This window comes from Trifolium pratense, linkage group LG5, assembly GCF_020283565.1.
Source record: "Trifolium pratense cultivar HEN17-A07 linkage group LG5, ARS_RC_1.1, whole genome shotgun sequence".
NCBI classification, from domain to species: domain Eukaryota; kingdom Viridiplantae; phylum Streptophyta; class Magnoliopsida; order Fabales; family Fabaceae; genus Trifolium; species Trifolium pratense.
In genome coordinates this window covers 32,437,889-32,457,470 of record NC_060063.1, presented here as the reverse complement: position 1 = coordinate 32,457,470, position 19,582 = coordinate 32,437,889, and the positions used below count along the sequence as shown (strand labels likewise).

The 19,582-nt window shown below is 42.7% G+C and overlaps 1 protein-coding gene across 1 annotated transcript; it reads right to left on the bottom strand.

Moving 5' to 3' along the window:
• Window positions 1-16,643: 16,643 nt before the first annotated feature.
• On the bottom strand, window positions 16,644-17,396 carry LOC123886463. Its single transcript, XM_045935778.1, has one exon. The coding sequence runs from the start codon at window positions 17,394-17,396 to the stop codon at window positions 16,644-16,646; it is 753 nt and encodes a 250-aa protein (XP_045791734.1).
• Between the last annotated feature and the right edge of the window lie 2,186 nt (window positions 17,397-19,582).

The window sequence follows — 19,582 nt, the reverse complement described above, 5'->3', positions numbered from 1 at the left end:
CCCTCTCTTGGCTATCCGGTAGGTATGTAAAATTTTATTACTTAGCCTAGGAGTTTGGCAAGTATTTGTTAATTAGGCTGCCATAATATTTTACACGTTTCACCTTCAAAACCTTAAGCAAGTTGATGCAAAAATTGTAAACACCTACCTGAAGTGTACAATCCTTTACAATTTTCGGTTTTGCGCATTTGTTATTTGTGATGATGGCTATAATGATATACTGTGGTATACCAGATATTGTTTTATTTAGGCTATAGTTAATAGAGCTGTAAATTGAACGAATGGCCACCATGGATATGCAAGAGACATTGAGTTTAGGAACCTCATCATGCAAAATGTTTATAATCCCATCATTATTGATCAAAGATACTGCTCCAAAAGGGAATGTCCTCACCAGGTGTTACAATTTTAGAAACTAAACTGACTCATTGACAAATTTTAATTCAATAACCATTTTTAAATGTTGTTAATTTTAGAAATCAAATTATCTTATGCCTACAGTTTTATATAGACTGAAATATGTTTCATTGACATAAGATTTATTTGTCTTAAAGATAATTGATGTATTAGCTCCAAATTTTGAACCAAATATATCTATGATCAATTTTTGTTTATAATTAAGAGCAACCACACAAATGACTATAACACCACATTTTCACCCAAAATCATAAAACATTAGGTTTATTGGTCCTCTTACTTATAAAGTGTTCAATCTCGACTCTTCCAACCAATGTGAGACTTAACTCACACTTGATAAATCTGAATAGGTTGGTTTAGTTGTTGTTCGGTTGGTTCCTTATTGGCTTCACTGGTTTTCTTTCCTTCTCCTTGTTTGTTTATTTGTTGTCTTTCTCTTCTTTTTTTTTTTTCTTTTGCTTATGTGATTTCATATTTGAGTACTTCAGTTCTGATACACGTTGTACTTTTGTATCAATTTTCTTCTTATATGTATAATATGCCAAAATTACACATTTTGAATTTGAGGGATCAAAATTGCACAATTATAAAATTTGGAACATTAAAAATACAATAAAACCTTTAAAAAAGGAAAATTTGAAAGGAGAGAATTTACCTATGTGTCCAACTTTGTTCCATTTTTTGTATGTGTGCACGTTATCAGGGACACGGATTTGATGTTGTAACAGCACCCTGCTGTAACAAATCTGCACCGTTCGATCTGAAATTGACGGTTCAGATTATTTTGATGTATGAAACTGTGTATGAAATATGTATCGTCCGATCATAAATGAACGGTCCGGATTTATTACAGCAGGAATCTGTGTTAAAAGTTTACTATAGGGAATCCAGGTCCCGTTATGGGTACCTTCTTGCAAGAATATTTGAAGTATAAAATATAATATTTATTGTACCTCTGTTTTATTTATTGTGTATAAAATATAATATTTGAAAACAGAGTTCTGAAGATAAGCGGTGTATCATATGAACACATAAAAGGAACTTCAGCAAGTCCAATAGCTATTGTTCTGGACTAGATTAATGCTAGTCCACCTAGACCCTCACAAAGTCCACATGGCTTGCCCAACCACCTCCATGTCAGCATGGCACAACCTCTCCACCAAGATAGGGTAAAATTACTACTCTACCCACTATCTAAGGGTTAATATCTTGGCAGTCCCTCTTAATGGGCCTTGGCTAGTTCAGCCCACTAAGAGGACCTTTGGCCCAGAGCTGGGGGCTATAAATACTCTCCCTCATGGGAGAGCAAGGTAGACACTATTCATTATTGCAATTACTCTCTCTCTCTAACTTCTCTCTAGTATCTCTTTTGCTCTCTTCCTTTACTGACTTAGGCATCGGAGCACCTGCAGGTACAACCCCCCCCCTCCGTGGACCATCTGCTCGGACCTGCTGCCTACCACCTGCTCAACGGACTTCCAGCTGGCCTTCCACCTATTCTGATCAACAGTTAAGATCAGTGGCGCCGACTATGGGGATCTGAGTTCTCCCCTTCTTTATTTCGAACAAGAAAACTAAAGAACAAAACCAATCAATCACTTCTTCGTCATGGCCAGTTCATCTCATTTCAACAATGACGTTGAGGACGCTGCTCCTCCATCTTCTCCCCGTCTGTCTCCTGCTCTCATCACTGACCTCCAGGCCCTCCCCGAGTCAGACCCTAGAGACGGGCAGGCCACTTCCTGGACTTCTGAGGATGGCGACTTGGTCGTCTTGACTGAGAAGCAGGCAGGCAAACGCCCTCAGTCCGAGCAGGGCAAATCAGCAGAGACCGACTTGTCCGCTGCTTCAGTTACCAATGCTGATCTAGCAACACTCATAGCTGCCCTGAAACAAACCACCGAAGCTCTCCAAGGCCAGAATCGCCGAATGGACGAGCAGAATCTGAGACTCGATCGCTTGGAAAGGAATCAGCGACTCTCAAGGAACAACTCTCCCCCGAGGAGAACTCCTACTTCTCAATCCCCTCCTCGTCAAGAAACTGTCAGATAACGACGACCTGCCCTCGAGAGGATTGAGCAACCTGGCAAGAAAAGAGACCATGTCTCCCCTCCCCGCGAGGGTATATCTTCTCCAAATGTGAAAAAAGGAAAAATTGTGGACCGAACACCTCCTCGTCGTCATTCTCCCCAGGGACTCAGCTTGATGACCAAACAAGGGCAGCCAGTAAGCCGAAGCCATCACACTGACCAATTCTCCAGGAGCCCAACTCCTAATCGTGAGGGCTCACCTCCCCTAAACTCACAAGAGAGCGACGAGGAGGATCCCCGCTGCCCTTTATCTCACGACATCCTTCAAGCACCCGTTCCAAAGGGATTTGAACGACCACCTGCTCTCCCAGCTTATGATGGACTTACTGACCCAGATGAACACATCGCATCAATCAATGCTACCCTGAACTTCTTAAGGGTCAGCGGAGCAATTAGATGCAGAATCTTCCCAACTACTCTGAGAAAGGGAGCTATGGCCTGGTACCACAGCCTAGCTCCTCGCTCCGTAATCTCATGGATGGATCTGACCGACCAATTCTGCAGGCACTTCACTGCTTCCCGCAAGCAACCAAAAACCGAGGCAGTTCTGGAGGCCATCTTCCAAGCTGATAATGAATCTCTCCGCAGTTTCATAGAGAGGTTCAACAGAGAAGCCGTCCAGGTAGAAACAACCGATGACATGAAGAAGTACCTGCTCCAAAGGGGCCTTAGGCCAAACAGTGACTTTGCAAGAGCCGTTGGAATTGAAAAACCGCGCACCTTTAGCGACCTCCTCCTTAAATCTCAAGCCTACATCCAATATGAGGAGCAACAAGCTGCAGATGCTGCCCGTTATGGGCGAGCAGGAAACAACCAGCCTGCTCCTCGTTCAAATGCTGAACAGTCCAGCCGGGGAGGAGGAAGACGAAGAGGCGAAAGGCCTAGAGAACCCCGTGGACCTCCCAGCACATTCAGCAACTATACTCCCCTTAGTAAAACTCGGGACGAAATTTGGAAAGAGTGCAACTCAGCTGAGTTCACTAAAGCAGGAATTAAATTTCCAAGACAACAACCCACAAAGCCTGGCCAAGACAAGAGCAAATACTGCAAGTACCACAAAGGCTACGGCCATCTGACTGACGACTGCATCCAATTGAAAGACGCCATTGAAATTTTGATTAGAAATGGGCAAATCAAACAATACGTGAAGAGGGGCAATGCTCCCCGGGCAGAAGCTGCTGAGACCAGCAACACTGAAGAAGCTGCACCAGAAACATCCGGGCACAAGCCAGTTGCTCTTGCCATCTCCAGACCTGAAGACTTCTTTGTCCCTGACTACTTGGACGACACCTATGTTGCTCCCACACTGAACAAATGGGACGCACTTGCCCAAGCTATGGTTATCTCTGGTGGAGGTTTTGACAAACAAACTGTGGGATCCATCAAGAGAAAATTTGAAGAATTGATAGATGGCTCCTCCAACCTGAATGCAACTTTGGATAAACCGAAAGGGCAATCAAAGCCCTTAGCCTTCTATATGGAAGAGCTGCCCGGTGGAACTGCAAACTCCCAGATACCCCTGCTCATCAGAGTGGACATGGCAAATATGGACGTCCGCAGGGTACTGGTCGACCAAGGAAGCTCCTGTGATATCATGTATTCCCAACTTTTCAAGACTCTGCAACTAGATGAGACCTACCTCACTCCTTACTTTGGATCTGATCTCTCCGGATTTAATGGAGCAACAACTAAGCCATGGGGCTATGTAGACCTGCTAGTCACCGTTGGCTCTGAAGAAACTTCAAAAACCATCAAAGTGAAATTCCTGGTAGTAGACTGCCCTTCTCTCTACCAGTGCATCCTGGGCCGGACAGCTATTGCTGACTTAATGGCTGTCCCTTCAACTGCCCACCTCAAGATGAAGTATTATACTCATAAAGGCCAAGTTGCGACACTGCATGGAGACATTGAAGCTGCAAGGAGAGTCTTCAATGCCTCCTCCAAAGGAAATGAATATATCGGGCAGCTCCCCGAGTCCAAGAAGTCCAAGGCAACAACTTCCCTGCCCTTGCCAGAAATCAGCTCCATCGACCTCGACAGCCGCTTTTCCAAACAAGAAAACAAGGATGAGAAGAAGCTCCGCAAAGAGAAGAAGGAAGACGACGAGGCAAGCCAAGAGCACCGTCGTCCAGTTCCAGACGGGGAGTTCGAGCTGATGCCCTTCGGAGAAGACCCGGGCAGGGCAGTAAAGATTGGGACTGGGCTCCCCGAACTTGCTAGGAAGCAGCTTGAAGCCTGCTTGAAGGAAAATGCTGATCTGTTCGCCTGACACGCTTCCGAAATGCCCGGCTTGGACCCCAACGTAGCATGTCACCAGCTGACTATTGATCTTACTGCACTTCCCATTGTACAACGTAGGCGTAGGCAGTCTCCTGAGAAATCGGAGGCTGCAGAAAAATGTGTAAAAGACCTCTTAGAGGCAAATTTCATTTCGGAGGCCAGGTATACAACCTGGCTGTCCAACGTTGTACTCGTCAAAAAATCTAATGGGAAGTGGAGGATGTGTTGTGACTATACCGATCTTAACAGGGCTTGCCCTAAAGACTCTTATCCCTTACCTTGCATTGATAGACTTGTTGATAATTCTTCTGGCTTTAAATTATTGTCTTTTATGGATGCTTATTCAGGTTATAACCAAATTCCAATGGCAGTGGCAGATAGAGAAAAAACAGCTTTCATGACTGAGTCGGGCAACTATTACTACAACGTAATGCCCTTCGGTCTCAAAAATGCAGGAGCCACATACCAGCGAATGATGAACAAAGTCTTCCGAGGACAAATAGGAGACATGCTCGAGGTATACATGGACGACATGATCGTAAAATCCCCCGAGGAACTCGACCATGTCGTGCACCTTCGAAAGGTGTTCGAGCAGGCCAGGAAATACAACATGAGATTTAATCCAGAGAAGTGCACCTTCGGGGTCCGAGCAGGAAAATTCCTGGGGTTTTACCTAACCGAGCGAGGAATTGAAGCTAACCCTGACAAGTGCAGAGCTTTTGCCGAGCTCCCCACTCCGAGCGATAAGAAGTCCATACAAACTCTTAATGGAATGCTGACATCGCTTTCCAGATTTGTATCCAAATCAGCACAACATGCACTTCCCTTTTTCAAATTACTAAAGAAAGAAGCAGTCTTCGAATGGACAGATGAGTGCGAGCAAGCTCTCCAACATTTGAAAAAGGCCTTATCAGAGCCACCTGTCCTCTCACGACCAAATGACGAGGAGGTATTATACCTGTACCTTTCCGTCGCCTCAGAGGCTGTAAGTGCAGCTCTTATTCGTGAGACAAACGAAGGGCAGAAACCAGTATACTTTACGAGCAAAGCCTTGCAAGGTCCTGAACTAAGATACCAACAAATTGAAAAAATAGCCCTTGCACTAGTTTATGCTGCGAGGAGACTAAGACATTATTTCTTGGCTCATACAATTGTGGTCCGAACAGACCAACCAATCAAATCTTTGCTTGGCCGACCAGATATGGCGGGCAGGATGCTCAAATGGTCCCTCGAACTCTCAGAATTCGACATTCGTTACGAGAGCAGAAAAGCTCTAAAAGCCCAAGTCCTAGCTGACTTCGTCGCAGAGATGACGAGCTCCTCCCCTACAGTGGACGGAGCAGATAAATGGACAATCTTTGTGGACGGAGCATCAAGCGCCACAGGAGCAGGTGCAGGCATCATTCTTGAAAATGAGAATGGCTTACTAATCGAGGTGTCCCTAGCACTATCCTTCCCAACTTCAAACAACCAAGCAGAATATGAAGCATTCCTTGCTGGACTACGTTTGGCCGAGGACGTACAAGCCAAGGAGATAAAAATCTACACAGATTCACAACTGGTCGCCTCACAGGTGCTAGGAGAATACCAGACCAAGAATGATAACCTCTCTGAATATCTAGTGCTAGTAAAGGAAAAGATCACCAAGTTCAACTCTGTTGAAATATTACATGTTCCCCGCGAGCATAACAAAAGGGCAGATATCCTGTCCAAGCTGGCAAGCACAAAAAGGAAAGGCGGAAACAAATCTGTCATCCAAGAGATACTCCCTCGTCCAAGCATAGAAAAACCAAGCAAGGTTGTGGACGTAAACGTCATTGGCGACAAAGACTGTTGGATGACTCCAGTATACAACTTCCTCGAGCACGGAACTCTCCCTGACGACCAGAAACAAGCAGCTATAGTCAGACGAAGAGCCTGCTCCTATGTCATCCTTGATGGAAAATTATACAGGAGAGGATTTTCCATTCCTCTCCTAAAATGTGTGGACGAGGACACAGCAGATTACATCCTGCGCGAAGTCCACGAGGGTATTAACGCCCAACACCTAGGAGGAAGGTCACTTGCCAGGAAAGCTTTACGAGCGGGGTACTATTGGCCTACTATGCAACAGGACGCCAAAGACCACGTAAAAAAAATGTGACAAATGCCAAAGGCATGGGGATATGCACTTAGCTCCCCCTCGAGAACTAAAATCTTTGTCTTCCCCCTGGCCCTTCGCCTGGTGGGGCATTGACTTACTTGGTCCTTTTACCAAAGGACTTTATCAAAATCGCTACCTAATAGTAGCAGTAGACTACTTCACAAAGTGGGTGGAAGCCGAACCCCTCTCCGACATCACATCACTCAGAATCCTGCGCTTCTTCAAAAGAAATGTGCTAGCTAGATTCGGAATACCACAAGTGGTAGTCACAGACAACGGAACACAGTTTACAGACAAAGATTTTCAAGCATTCCTTGTTGCCCTGGGCACCAAGCAGCACTTCACATCGGTCGAGCACCCCCAAACCAACGGGCAAGCTGAAGCAGCCAACAGAGTAATCCTGAGAGGGTTACGAAGAAGACTCGACTAAAACAAAAAGAAATGGGTCGAAGAGCTTGACAATGTACTCTGGGCCTATCGAACAACCCCACACTCCACAACCGGAGAGACCCCCTTCCGAATGGTATATGGAACGGAGGCAGTTATCCCCGTAGAGATTGGGGAACCATCTCGTCGGACTGAGCAACCTCTAGACGAGGAGAAAAATGACGAAGCACTTCGAGAGGAGCTTGACCTCGTCGAAGAAATTCGAACGGGAGCTTCCTTAAAAGAGGCCACCCTGAAGCAGAAAATAGCTGCCCGTCATGACACCAAAGTCATCAAAAGAGAATTCGAGGTGGGCAGCCTCGTCCTAAGACGCAATGCAGACTCCCAGGATGGCAAACTTGCACCCAATTGGGAAGGACCATACTGCGTCATTGACAAAACAGAAAATGGTGCATACTATCTCGAGGACCTTCGAGGAAAGAAACTTCCTCGACCTTGGAATGCCCAGAAATTGAAACAATATTACAGCTAAGTTATTGCCACACCAAAAAAGGCTGCTCGCACTTCAGAACACAACGAGTCGAACACCTTAAACAACGGAGGGCACCATGGCACACGTGCTCATCTAAAACCATAGCAGGGGAACTAATTCACCATAAGGGAAATGGAACTCCTGCTAGACGAGGATAACTCTCGAAACGAGCCCATCGTCCCCGTGCCACGACCTAGCACCCAGCTCGCGATGGGAGGTTCAGGTTGCGAAGAAAGGTACACTAGCGTGCTCGTATTCGCGTAACTTAGAAACAACTCTAAGTGCTTATACAGTTCCCTAAACTGTTTAAGTCAAAACAGAGGAAACTACCCTCAATAAAACATGCTCAGTATCAAGCAGGGGAAACCTCCCCGGCAAAATAACAACGAGCGCAGCATTCATACATGCAAAAATATGATAAGTATACAAAACAGGCATAAAAATAAACAGGCAAAACTTAGCACACCAACTTGCTCGAATGAGCATACCAGCATACCCAGACGAGCACCTCAATAATGGGGAGAGAAATTCCCCGTCACGAAGTTTAAACAGCAAATTTCGTTAAGTTTAAAATGGGGACAAGCTCCCCGGCTCAGATTCTGAGCAAAAAATTAGCATAAAATTTTGCTAAGTTAAAAGTAGGGACCAGACCTCCCCGGTTGAAATTTTAAACAACGAAATTTCCTCAAAATCTTCTAAGTTATTAGACGGGGAGGCTCCCCGGTTGAAATTTTAAAACAACGAAATTTCGTAAAATTTTCTAAGTTAAAAGACGAGGAAACATACATGCGAGCAGGTATAGACGAGCAGTTATAAACAAGCATAGATAAATAAACGGGCACCTGCCCGGAATTGTCATAAAAATAAAAGACGGGGACAAAAGCCCACTTGTTCCAATATTACAAACCATGGCTCAAAGGCCCCAAAATTCAAAAAGACAAAACAAATTACAAATAGAAAAACCAGGGACAACTACTCCTCGCACCTATCTTCCTGCTCGTCTTCATGATCCTCCTCGTGCACCACTTCAGCATCATCCTCCTCGTCATCAGAGACGTCTAGGCCAGCAGGGATAACAATCTGGCCATCTTTGACTTCCCCGTTCATATGCATTCCCCGGGTCACCAATTCCACATCAGGATTAAGGCACTTAATCTGCTGCACGGCATTCTCAAAGGCGTACTCAGTGCCCTCTACAAAGTCATGGGACAACTGAGCAATCACCTTGACCAAGTCTGCTCGGGTAGTCAAGCCCTCGACAGCCTTGTGCTCGTTCTCGCCCGGCGCCATAGCAGCAGTAAGCCTTTCAATCTCAGCCCGAGCAGCATCCAACTCCTCTCTCCTTTTACGGTGCTCCTCCACCTGGTCACCCCAGCGTTTCTGCTTCTCCTTGAGGTCATCCACATCAATCTTGAGCTGGTTGATCCGACTTTTAGCCCGCTCGTGCCTGGCCTGGGCATTGTTCAGCTGCTCGAGTAAAGATTCCCGCTCGTCACCAAGGACAAGGGAGCTCGAGATCATTCGCACCACAGCAGCCATGTCACGAGCATGCTGCTGCTTACGGACCTCTGGCTCCTGGTCAAGAATTGCTGACCGCTCGGCATCAAAGACTTCAGGAGGATATTTTTCAAAATTTTTTTCCACCGTATAGCACCGGGGAACTGGAAACTTGCTGCATCCTCCCATGCCCGTCTCCTCAACCGGGGGATCTTCTTCTCTCATCCTCTTCACTGGAGGAGGCCGGGCAGCTGAGGTAGGAGTGCCCGAACCACCCATCGAGCTCCCAACAATCTGCACGGAAGGGGTCCCCGGCCTCACTTGCACGGAAGGGCTCCCAACAATCTTCTTCTTTCCTCAGCCAGATCTGCTCGCCTTCTCATCCTGCTTGGCCTTCAACATTCGCTCAGCAATGGTTTCCATTTCGTCTGCAAACAAACGACGAGCAAGTTAATAAGGGACAAGGAATACATACAACAATAACAGAAATTTTTCTAAGTTAAAAAGAAAGGAAACAATACCCAAACACAATTTAACCTCCCCGGCATTTTTGCACTTGAGGAGGGTCCTAGTATTAATATATCGAGGAGAGGCCCTCGGCTTCCCGTGTTCGTCCCTTATTATAACTTCCTTACGAGTCGTCCAGACCCCTGGAGTAAAACCGGCCACAATGGCCTTCAAACTCTCGAAGGCAGCCCTGTCCTCGGGAGACAAATCTGCGTCCCCGGTTGTATACTCCTTAGGCTCCTTCTGGAAGTGGGTGTACGACCAGCTCAACGGGAACTTAGGAACTGCTCGAAGTCTGACTTGCCCGCTGGCATCCTTACGAGCAACACCTTGCTCGTCTGTATCTTCCTCAAGTTCCAATAAACTCTCCCGGGCAGAAGGAGACTCTGGCCGGATGATATAATACCTCCCCTTAAAATCCTTAATGGAGTCCACGAACATCTTAAAAAGTTTGACATCCTCGTGATGCTTCAACGAAACCCAGTTTTGACGAGGTGCTCGTCCTACTTCCTTCGTCGGCTTGCGTTGAATTTTGAAGATCCTAAAAAAGAGGGGAACGCTGGGACGAACATCTTTATACACGCAGAGATGCTCGAACGCCATTATAAACGACCAGGAGTTAGGATGCAGCTGTGACAGAGCCACTTGCAAGGCTTTGAGAACACTCGCCGCGAAAGGGCTGAACGGCAGTCTAAGCCCCATCTCTTTAAAGACGAACTCGTACATAGCAAAATCGTGCCCGTCAAAAGACGAGCACACCCGTTCATCCTCCCCGGGTAGACGGGTCGACCAGTGTTTGGGCTCGTTTGCTCTCCTCTGCTCGACAGTGGTATGCAATTTAGGATCCTCGGGAGTAAGCACCGAAGCTATTCCCCGGGGCTCAGGAGCAACCCAATCCAGTGCAGGATCAGTTATACAGTCGACCAGCGTATATTTCTCCGCACCCTGCACTTCCACAACCTCCTCGGATTCTGACATTTTAAAACCTGAAATGCAGTAAAAACAAAGTGAATTCGATGATCAAATCCACCCTTTCACCGCAATTCAAGTGAAAGGGCGCAAGATAGGACGAGGACGCTGTCCCCGACCAAAGCCCTTTTCAAATGGCAATCAAAATCAAACCGAGGAGGGTAAGGCAGGCAAAACGGGGAGGTAAGCTCCCCGGCACTAAAGTTTTAACAGCAAATTTCGTGCAAATTCTCTAAGACAAAGACGGGGAGGAAAGCTCCCCGGCATGAAATTTAAACAACAAATTTTCAGCAAAATTCTCTAAGTTAAAAAGGGGAGGAAAGCTCCCCGGCATATTCAAACTATCTAAAGTTTGAAACGGGGAGATAGGCTCCCCGTCACTTAATAAACTATCCAAAGTTTGAAACGGGGAGAGAAGCTCCCCATCACCTAACAAACCATCAAAGTTCGAAACGGGGAGGGAAGCTCCCCGTCACTAGTTATCTAACTTAGAGTTTCAAAAGGGAGGAAAGCTCCCCGGCACTAAATTCATACGGTGCCCGGCACATTCATCCTAATGTTCATAAATTCATATAAAAAAAAAAAAAAAAACGCCCAAAACTGGGCAGGAACAACAAAAAATGGATCTAAGTAACAAAATTTGGAAGAATTACCTTGAATATGAAGAAAATCTGAAGAACGATCTGACAAGCAAGTTGAAACTTCAGAGAGAATATCCAGAATCATAATTGAAGAGAGAGAGTGAAAAGTGAAAATGAAATTCACTCTCCTCTATTATATAGATCAAGCCAGGAAAGTGAAGAGACGCTTTGATCCAATGGTCCTTACACTCCCTCGTAAAAATCAAAGCAGTAAATGCGCCCTTTCACATTCCCAACAAACAGTCCTCCTCGTTACTAACCTCCTCGTCATAGTAACGAGCAATAAAGCCTCCTCGTTGCTAGCCTCTTCGTCATAGCAACGAGCGATAAAACTTCCTCGCTGCTATCTCTTCGCCAGAGCAACGAGCAACATATCAACAAGTAACAATTCTTTCTTGAAAATCATCTCCTCGTCATCGTTGCGAGCAACAATACTTCTCGTTGTTATCTCTTCGCTATAGCAACGAGCAACTATTCCATCTTGTGCAATATCTCCTCGCAGGAGATACGAGCAACACATACTTCCTCGTAACCATAATTACGAGCAAGATATTAAACATCCTCGAAAAATCGATTCGAGCAAAACATTGCAGATGCTTGCTACGAGCAAGGCTTTGACGAGCAACTTCCTCGTCCACTTTTGTTCAAGAGAGGTTGCAAGGAGATTTCCTTCTGCACTTGGGCAGACATCTAAAGTCATCACTCCTATGCCTAGGAGCAACGACTTGGGGGGCTCCTGTTCTGGACTAGATTAATGCTAGTCCACCTAGACCCTCACAAAGTCCACATGGCTTGCCCAACCACCTCCATGTCAGCATGGCACAACCTCTCCACCAAGATAGGGTAAAATTACTACTCTACCCATTATCTAAGGGTAATATCTTGGCAGTCCCTCTTAATGGGCCTTGGCTAGTTCAGCCCACTAAGAGCACCTTTGGCCCAGAGCTGGGGGCTATAAATACTCTCCCTCATGGGAGAGCAAGGTAGACACTATTCATTATTGCAATTACTCTCTCTCTCTAACTTCTCTCTAGTATCTCTTTTGCTCTCTTCCTTTACTGACTTAGGCATCGGAGCACCTGCAGGTACAACCCCCCCCCCCCTCCGTGGACCATCTGCTCGGACCTGCTGCCTACCACCTGCTCAACGGACTTCCAGCTGGCCTTCCACCTGTTCTGATCAACAGTTAAGATCAGCTATCAAATTTGATTGCAGCCAAAGCAACCCATGTTGCGCTTTCAAATTGCAAGATATAAAGCTCATTTATCCAAAAGGATCTGAAACATCATCTTGTAGAAATGCTAGAGGAAATACTTTTGGAGAAAAAGTATTTCTCCAAGGAGAAAAAATTACTGTACAAGGAGAAAAATTACTGTACATGGAGGAAAAAAAAATTATCATGATTGAAAATGTCTAGCATTATTAAAAGTTTATTTCCACTGTTTTCGCTTAAATTTATGTTGTGCTGTGTACAACAAACAAGTTGTCTTTCAATACTACACAATCTCATATTGTCTTCTTTAAATTGAATGAAACATTTGTATAAAAACAAAATATGAATGAAACATTAGCCATTTAAAAGTCTGTTGTTATTTATTTATTTATTTATTTTCCAAACGTTTGGTGATGTTTATTTATTTTTAGTTTTGTATAACTTGATTTGAAACAAGCTTTATTCTAGACTAGACCTTGGCAAAGGACATCCCGAAAAGGGTCCGTTTAGTATGGAATGATTCTATTTTTTGGGGTTTGTTTGGTATGAAGGAAAGAAAGTGAGATGAAAGAAAATTACGCAAATTAATGAATAAATTTGGACTAAAATTAGTTTAGGTCCATTCATTAATTTGCGTAATTTTCTTTCCTCTCATTTTTCATTACTCAAACCAAACGGACCATTGGTGTATCTTGCACCAATTAAATGACCTGTTATAATACGTTTCAACCTGTTTTATTTATTTATTTATTTTTAAATGAAAAAACTAAAGGTGAATTGTATAGGAATATTGAATTGAAAGAGACAAGTCTTTGAGTGGGTCCCAGAGTAGGTAGGCTTTTTGGTTGCAGAAAATTGCATTATTTACCTTAAACTACAGTAGTACTACTATGTATTTAGTAATATCTCCAAAAATAAATGACATGTTTTTTTTTTCAATCAAATAAACTTACTGCATTTCATTAATTATCAAAAGTTTAATACATGAAGGAATAATCTCAAATCTATGGAAACTAGTCCAGGAATTGGCCGCCCTAGCTAAAGTGTGAGCAACCGAATTCACTTGTCTCCTAATAAACTTAACTTCAAAGTTCACACATGATAACATAACAAGAATGATTTCATTAACGATTGAAAGAAACTCTGAATTGTCTCGCCGTTTGGTGCGAATAGCTTCAACCAACACTTGAGAGTCATTCAAAGCTTGCAATAGTGTCCATGCTTCACCCTCCTCTGTTGATAAAGTCAGTTGCTGTCACTGCGTAATCCCAGCCATAAACTCACCAAAATTATCACGAAAACAAGCACCCATCGTGGTCCTACCTGCACCGACAAAAAATGCTGCATCTACATTTCACTTTAACCATCCTATACGAGGCTTTTCCCACCGAATGGTGCTGACAACCGGAACATCATGATCATCGTTACTTCGCAACTTATGGAAGGCAATCCACTCATTCCACTGATCAAACGCAGCCCGACCAATTTGGTTTAGGCTTCTAACATTATCGTTCCAAATTTTATCATTCCGGTTATGCCATATACTCCATAACAGCATAGCCACTCTACCTATAGTAGCGTAATCCTCATTCCGACACAAGGCAAACACTCTATCTGCCGCTCTACCTTGCTGACAAGCTGTGGAACCCAAGACAGATGACAGTCCAACTTCTTGCCAACTGGATTGAGCAGAAGCGCAGGTGAAAAAAGCGTGTACATCATCTTCTACCTCATCTTCACATAATGGACAATGAACATCACAATCAACATGACGTTCTAATAACCGACGCCTCGTTGGAATACATCCCCTACATAATCGCCAAAGAAGATGACGCGCTTTATGTGGAGCATGCGCTTTCCATATTTCTTTCCAATTACCTTTCACATGGTATTTATCATTACGGAAAATACACTTCATAGCAAGCTTGTACCCGGATTTGACAGAGTAACACCCATTTCGTTCCTCCTCCCAAACCATTTTATCCACATAAACCGACCCAATGAGAGGTGTCGCAATAATCCTCTCTGCCACCTGGACTGGGAATAACATGCGAATTTTAGTCACATTCCAAGCTTTATAATTATCTATCATCAGGTCCCTAACAAATAAGTTATACATTCCTTCAGGTTGAGGCGAAGGAATCCAGCGTTCTCCATTCCCACGTAACCAAGGGTCTGACATTACGTGTATCTTGTCACCACCACCAATCCTCCACCTACACCCAAGTAACAGAACCTGTCTAGCTTTCCAGATACTACGCCATGCAAAACTAGGATTAGAGCCCAGGGACGCCTCCAACAAAGTAGATCGTGGAAAATACCTTGCTTTAATAAGTCTAGCCACCAATGTATCTGGATTTTGTAAAATTTTCCATGCTTGTTTCGCTACCATAGCCATATTAAAGGCTTCAAAATTCCGAAAACCCAAACCCCCTTTATCTTTGGGGCAAGCAAGTCTCTCCCATGCTAACCAATGAATACCTTTACTATTACCATTACCACCTCCCCACCAAAAGGAATTTATCATTTTTTCAATATCATCGTTAAAAGAAGAAGGGAGGATAAACATACTCATAACATAAGCTGGGATGGCTTGAAGCACTAACTTTATCATAATCTCTTTTCCAGCTTTCGATAAGGCTCGTCCTCTCCATGAATTTATCCTCTTCCAGATACGGTCTTTAATATAGGAAAAAATTGCCTTCTTACTTCTACCTACCATATACGGTAGGCCGAGATAAATACTTGTGCCCAACACATGTCGCACACCAAGTATACCGGCTAAATCTGCTTGAGCCGCCTGTGACATATTGCGACTAATGAACACTTCAGACTTAGATAGGTTAATTTCCTGCCCCGAGGCCCGTTCATAAGTTTGTAGAATACTTAAAAGTTGGGTCACCTCAGCTACATTAGCTCTGCAAAATAAGAAACAGTCATCTGCAAACAAGAGATGAGACACTTCAGGGGCGCCTCAACAAACTCGCACACCATGAATGTCTCCTTTACTAACAGCTTGGTGTATTAGAGCGGTCAGTCATTCCGCCACAAGAATAAATAAATAAGGGGACAATGGATCTCCCTGCCGTAAACCTCTTCCCGGAGTAATAGGACCAACTTTGTCAAAATTCATAAGCACTGAATAGTTAACAGAACTCACACACATCATCATCCATTGTATCCACTTCTCTCCAAACCCCATTTTGACTAATATACCACGAAGGAAACCCCAATCCACCTTGTCATAAGCCTTACTAATATCAATTTTTAATGCTAACTCACCTCTATATCCTCTAGTCTTTCTCTTCATAGCATGTATAACTTCAATAGCAATAAGGGCATTATCAAGGATCGACCTACCTTCAACAAAAGCTGACTGCTCCTGGGAAACACATTTATCCAGACAAAGCTTCAACCTATTAGCAAGTACTTTAGAGACTATCTTGTAGAGGACATTACAGAGAGAGATAGGTCTCAAATCTTTCATCGAAGTAGGATTATCACATTTAGGGATGAGACAAATATTAGTTTCATTAAGGCTAGAAGGAAAATACCCCATATCTAACCAGGAAGATGCGGCTACAAAAATATCATCTCCGCAATGTTCCTAGAACCTTTGGTAGAAAGCTGGGTTGAAACCATCAGGACCTGGTGATTTATCCGGGTGCATCTGAAATAAAGCTTGCTGTAATTCAATTTTGGTCAGGGGTGCCATAAGTAAATGATTATCCTCCTCTGTCACCCTTTGCTGGATAAGATTAAGCACAGGTTCATGAATACCACTTATATTTCTGAAGAGAGCATTAAAATAATTCTTAGCTACCCCGCAAAAATCCTCTTGAGTATGAACTGTAGTACCTGCGTCATCCATAAGTTTGGTAATCTTTTTTTTCTTACTACGAGCTGAAGCGGACATATGAAAAAATCGAGTATTCAAGTCACCCTCTTGAGGCCAATGCATCTTGGCTCACTGCTTCCAGTACCCTTCCTCCTGAACCAGTAAAGTAGCATGCTTATTAGAGCATTCCTGAAACCTCCTACTCTCTACCTCCCCCTGATTATCCCTCAACGCCTCCATCTCACGGACACATTCTGCAATCTCCTGTTTAAACTTCACTCTTTTCCTTTTGCCCCACCTTTGTAACTTGTTAGCACACCGAGCAACACGATCAACTATCGCAACATTGTCATTCACACCCCAACCATCAATCACCGTCTCTTCCAAATCCGGTTCCTTCAGCCATTTATTCTCAAACCGAAAGGAGCCATTGAAGCGGACTGTTATAGTAGGAGAGCATTGAAGTAAAATTGGACTATGATCTGAATGTGAGGCCAAGAGGTTAGATAGTCTTACGTCAGGAAAGAGATGCAGCCAACTCGTACTAGCCATAGCTCTATCCAACCGCTCTTCAATAACATGAGGTGTACCTCGGCTTTTGATCCAAGTAAATGGGTGTCCTGCAAGAGGAATATCGATTAAATTACAGTCAGCGATAGCTTGTCTAAATCCCATACACAACCAATTGGGATGTGGGTGAATGCCCTTTTTATCCTCCTGTGAAAGTAGATAATTAAAATCACCAATTATACACCAGGGTACAAGGGACACATTAACTAACTCTCGCAAAAGATTCCATGCATGTCTCCGTCTACTACGCTCCGGATATCCATAATAACATGTTAACCTCCACTCCCCCTTCTGCTCATCCTCCACTAACATATTAATAAAATAAATGACATGTTTGATCACCATTATATTTGTCGATGTACAACTTTGATCGTTAATATTTTTAATTATTTATTATTAAAAATTATAAAAATCATATATTTTGAAAATACAAATCAAACAATCTCTTATATGCTAATATTTGTATGTACTATATACTTTTGTCGAAATTCGTTCATTGGTTTGCGTAATTTTCTTTCCTTCCACTTTCTTTCCATCATAGCAAACGAAAGGTAAAGGTTGGTGACTATTTGTTTCCAAATTTTAATATTTATTTTCTTTAAGTAGTTTAGTGGTTAGAAATATTACTCTTAAAATTCAAACTGACTTTTACATATATAATAAAATATCTCTATTAATTGAGTTAAGCTCAGATGAACTTATATTAATTTAGTTATATATATCCTTAGCATGTGTCTTAAGAAAATTCTTGTTGCTATATTATAAATTCTTGTTTAGAAAAATTACTTCAAAAATTATTTAATATACACAGCTACGTTATTTATTAAAAAAATGATTAAGCTACTTTATTAAAAAATAAATTGACAATTTAATTAAGAAATATTTTTGTTTATAATTAAAAAATTGATCTATTAGTTATTTAAATTTTTCACCTGTAACAATTTGTTCCTTGTGTGTAGTTATTTAAAATTTTCACCGGCAACAATTTGTTCTTCATCTATAACAATATATAAAAAGGATGGGTGAGTTTAGGCTGGATTTTTTATATTGTCCAAATTACCCTTCATTTTAAATTCAAATAACACAATAGTTCTTTTTTATTAAGGTCTTCCAACTATCACAATTCTTGCAGAAATTTAAATAAGGTACATTTTTTAATTGCAAAACTTTATTAATCTCTGATTTTTAATTTCATAACATAAGAGTTTTTTTTTTTTTTTTACATAAGTTAGACACAGGCAGACGTGGAACGCACCTGTCTGGCCCGCTAATGTATAATAGTTTAAATAAAATTTTCATTAGCAACAACTTGTTCATTGTGTATAATAGTTAATTTAATTTTTTTCATCAACAACAATTTAATCAACGTGTCGATAACTAATAACCATGGTGCACAAAGTTGTTATTGACACAAAGTTTTCACCGCGGTTAGGTTTTCTCTTCCCAACTGAATTTTCTCTATACCATGAATTATGAATCAAACCTATGACCACGTGCTTAAGGGATCAAAATTCTTATCACTTGGACTGACTCATTGTTGGTGAAGGTGTGAAAACACAAGAAGGGGGGGGGGTTGAATTGTGTTTTAGCCAAGTTTAAAACTTTTTCAAGTTCTTAACTTAACTACAATAGCAGCGGATAAATAACACAATAAAACAAGTTAAGAGAGAGAGAGAGAGAGAGATCACACAAGCAATTTATACTGGTTCCTCTCACAAAACGAGAGTAGTCCAGTCCCCTTGCACTTCCAAGGGATTTCACTATAATCACACAAGATTACACCTGCTCAAGCACACAAGCAAGAGACTTCTCAACAATGCTCAAGCACACAAGCTTAAGACTTCTCAACAATGCTCAAGCACACAAGCTTAAGACTTCACAACAATGCTCAAGCACACAAGCTTAAGACTTCACACTTAAGCACACAAGCTTAAGTTTCCTCAAGTAATTGTAAAGTATATGAAAGTATACAGATGCTCTTAGAAGAACCTAACGAGAGCAAATACAAAGAGTACAGAGTATTTGACTAAAGTGCAAAAACACTTGATAAGAGGTTCAGAGCTTGTATACACAGAATTCAGAGTTTGTTCAGCGCACGTTCAATCCTTAATAATTGTTATTTTTATGCAACTGATCCTTCTAGTATATATACCACCAGAAAAGAGTCGTTGCAAAAAGAACCGTTGGAGTTGATAATCTTTTGTCTTCAAGCAGCCTGTCTTGATGCAGTTTGTTTGTATCTAAACTGAGTAAGAGTTTCAGATACTTTGACTACTGCAGAGTAGACTTTCCTTATTCAGCTAACAAGTCTGAAGACCCACGTTCTCAAGTAAGGACAGACAAAACGAGATTAGCTGTTCTGATCAGGCTTGAAAGGTCCTTTTCTTCATTGGTAGAAGAGTTGACTTGCAAAGGGAATCTTTACAGCTTTCAAAAAGATCTTCAGAGGTTGATGAAGCTTTAGTCACTCGAGAAGTTCTGAAGACTTCATCATCTGA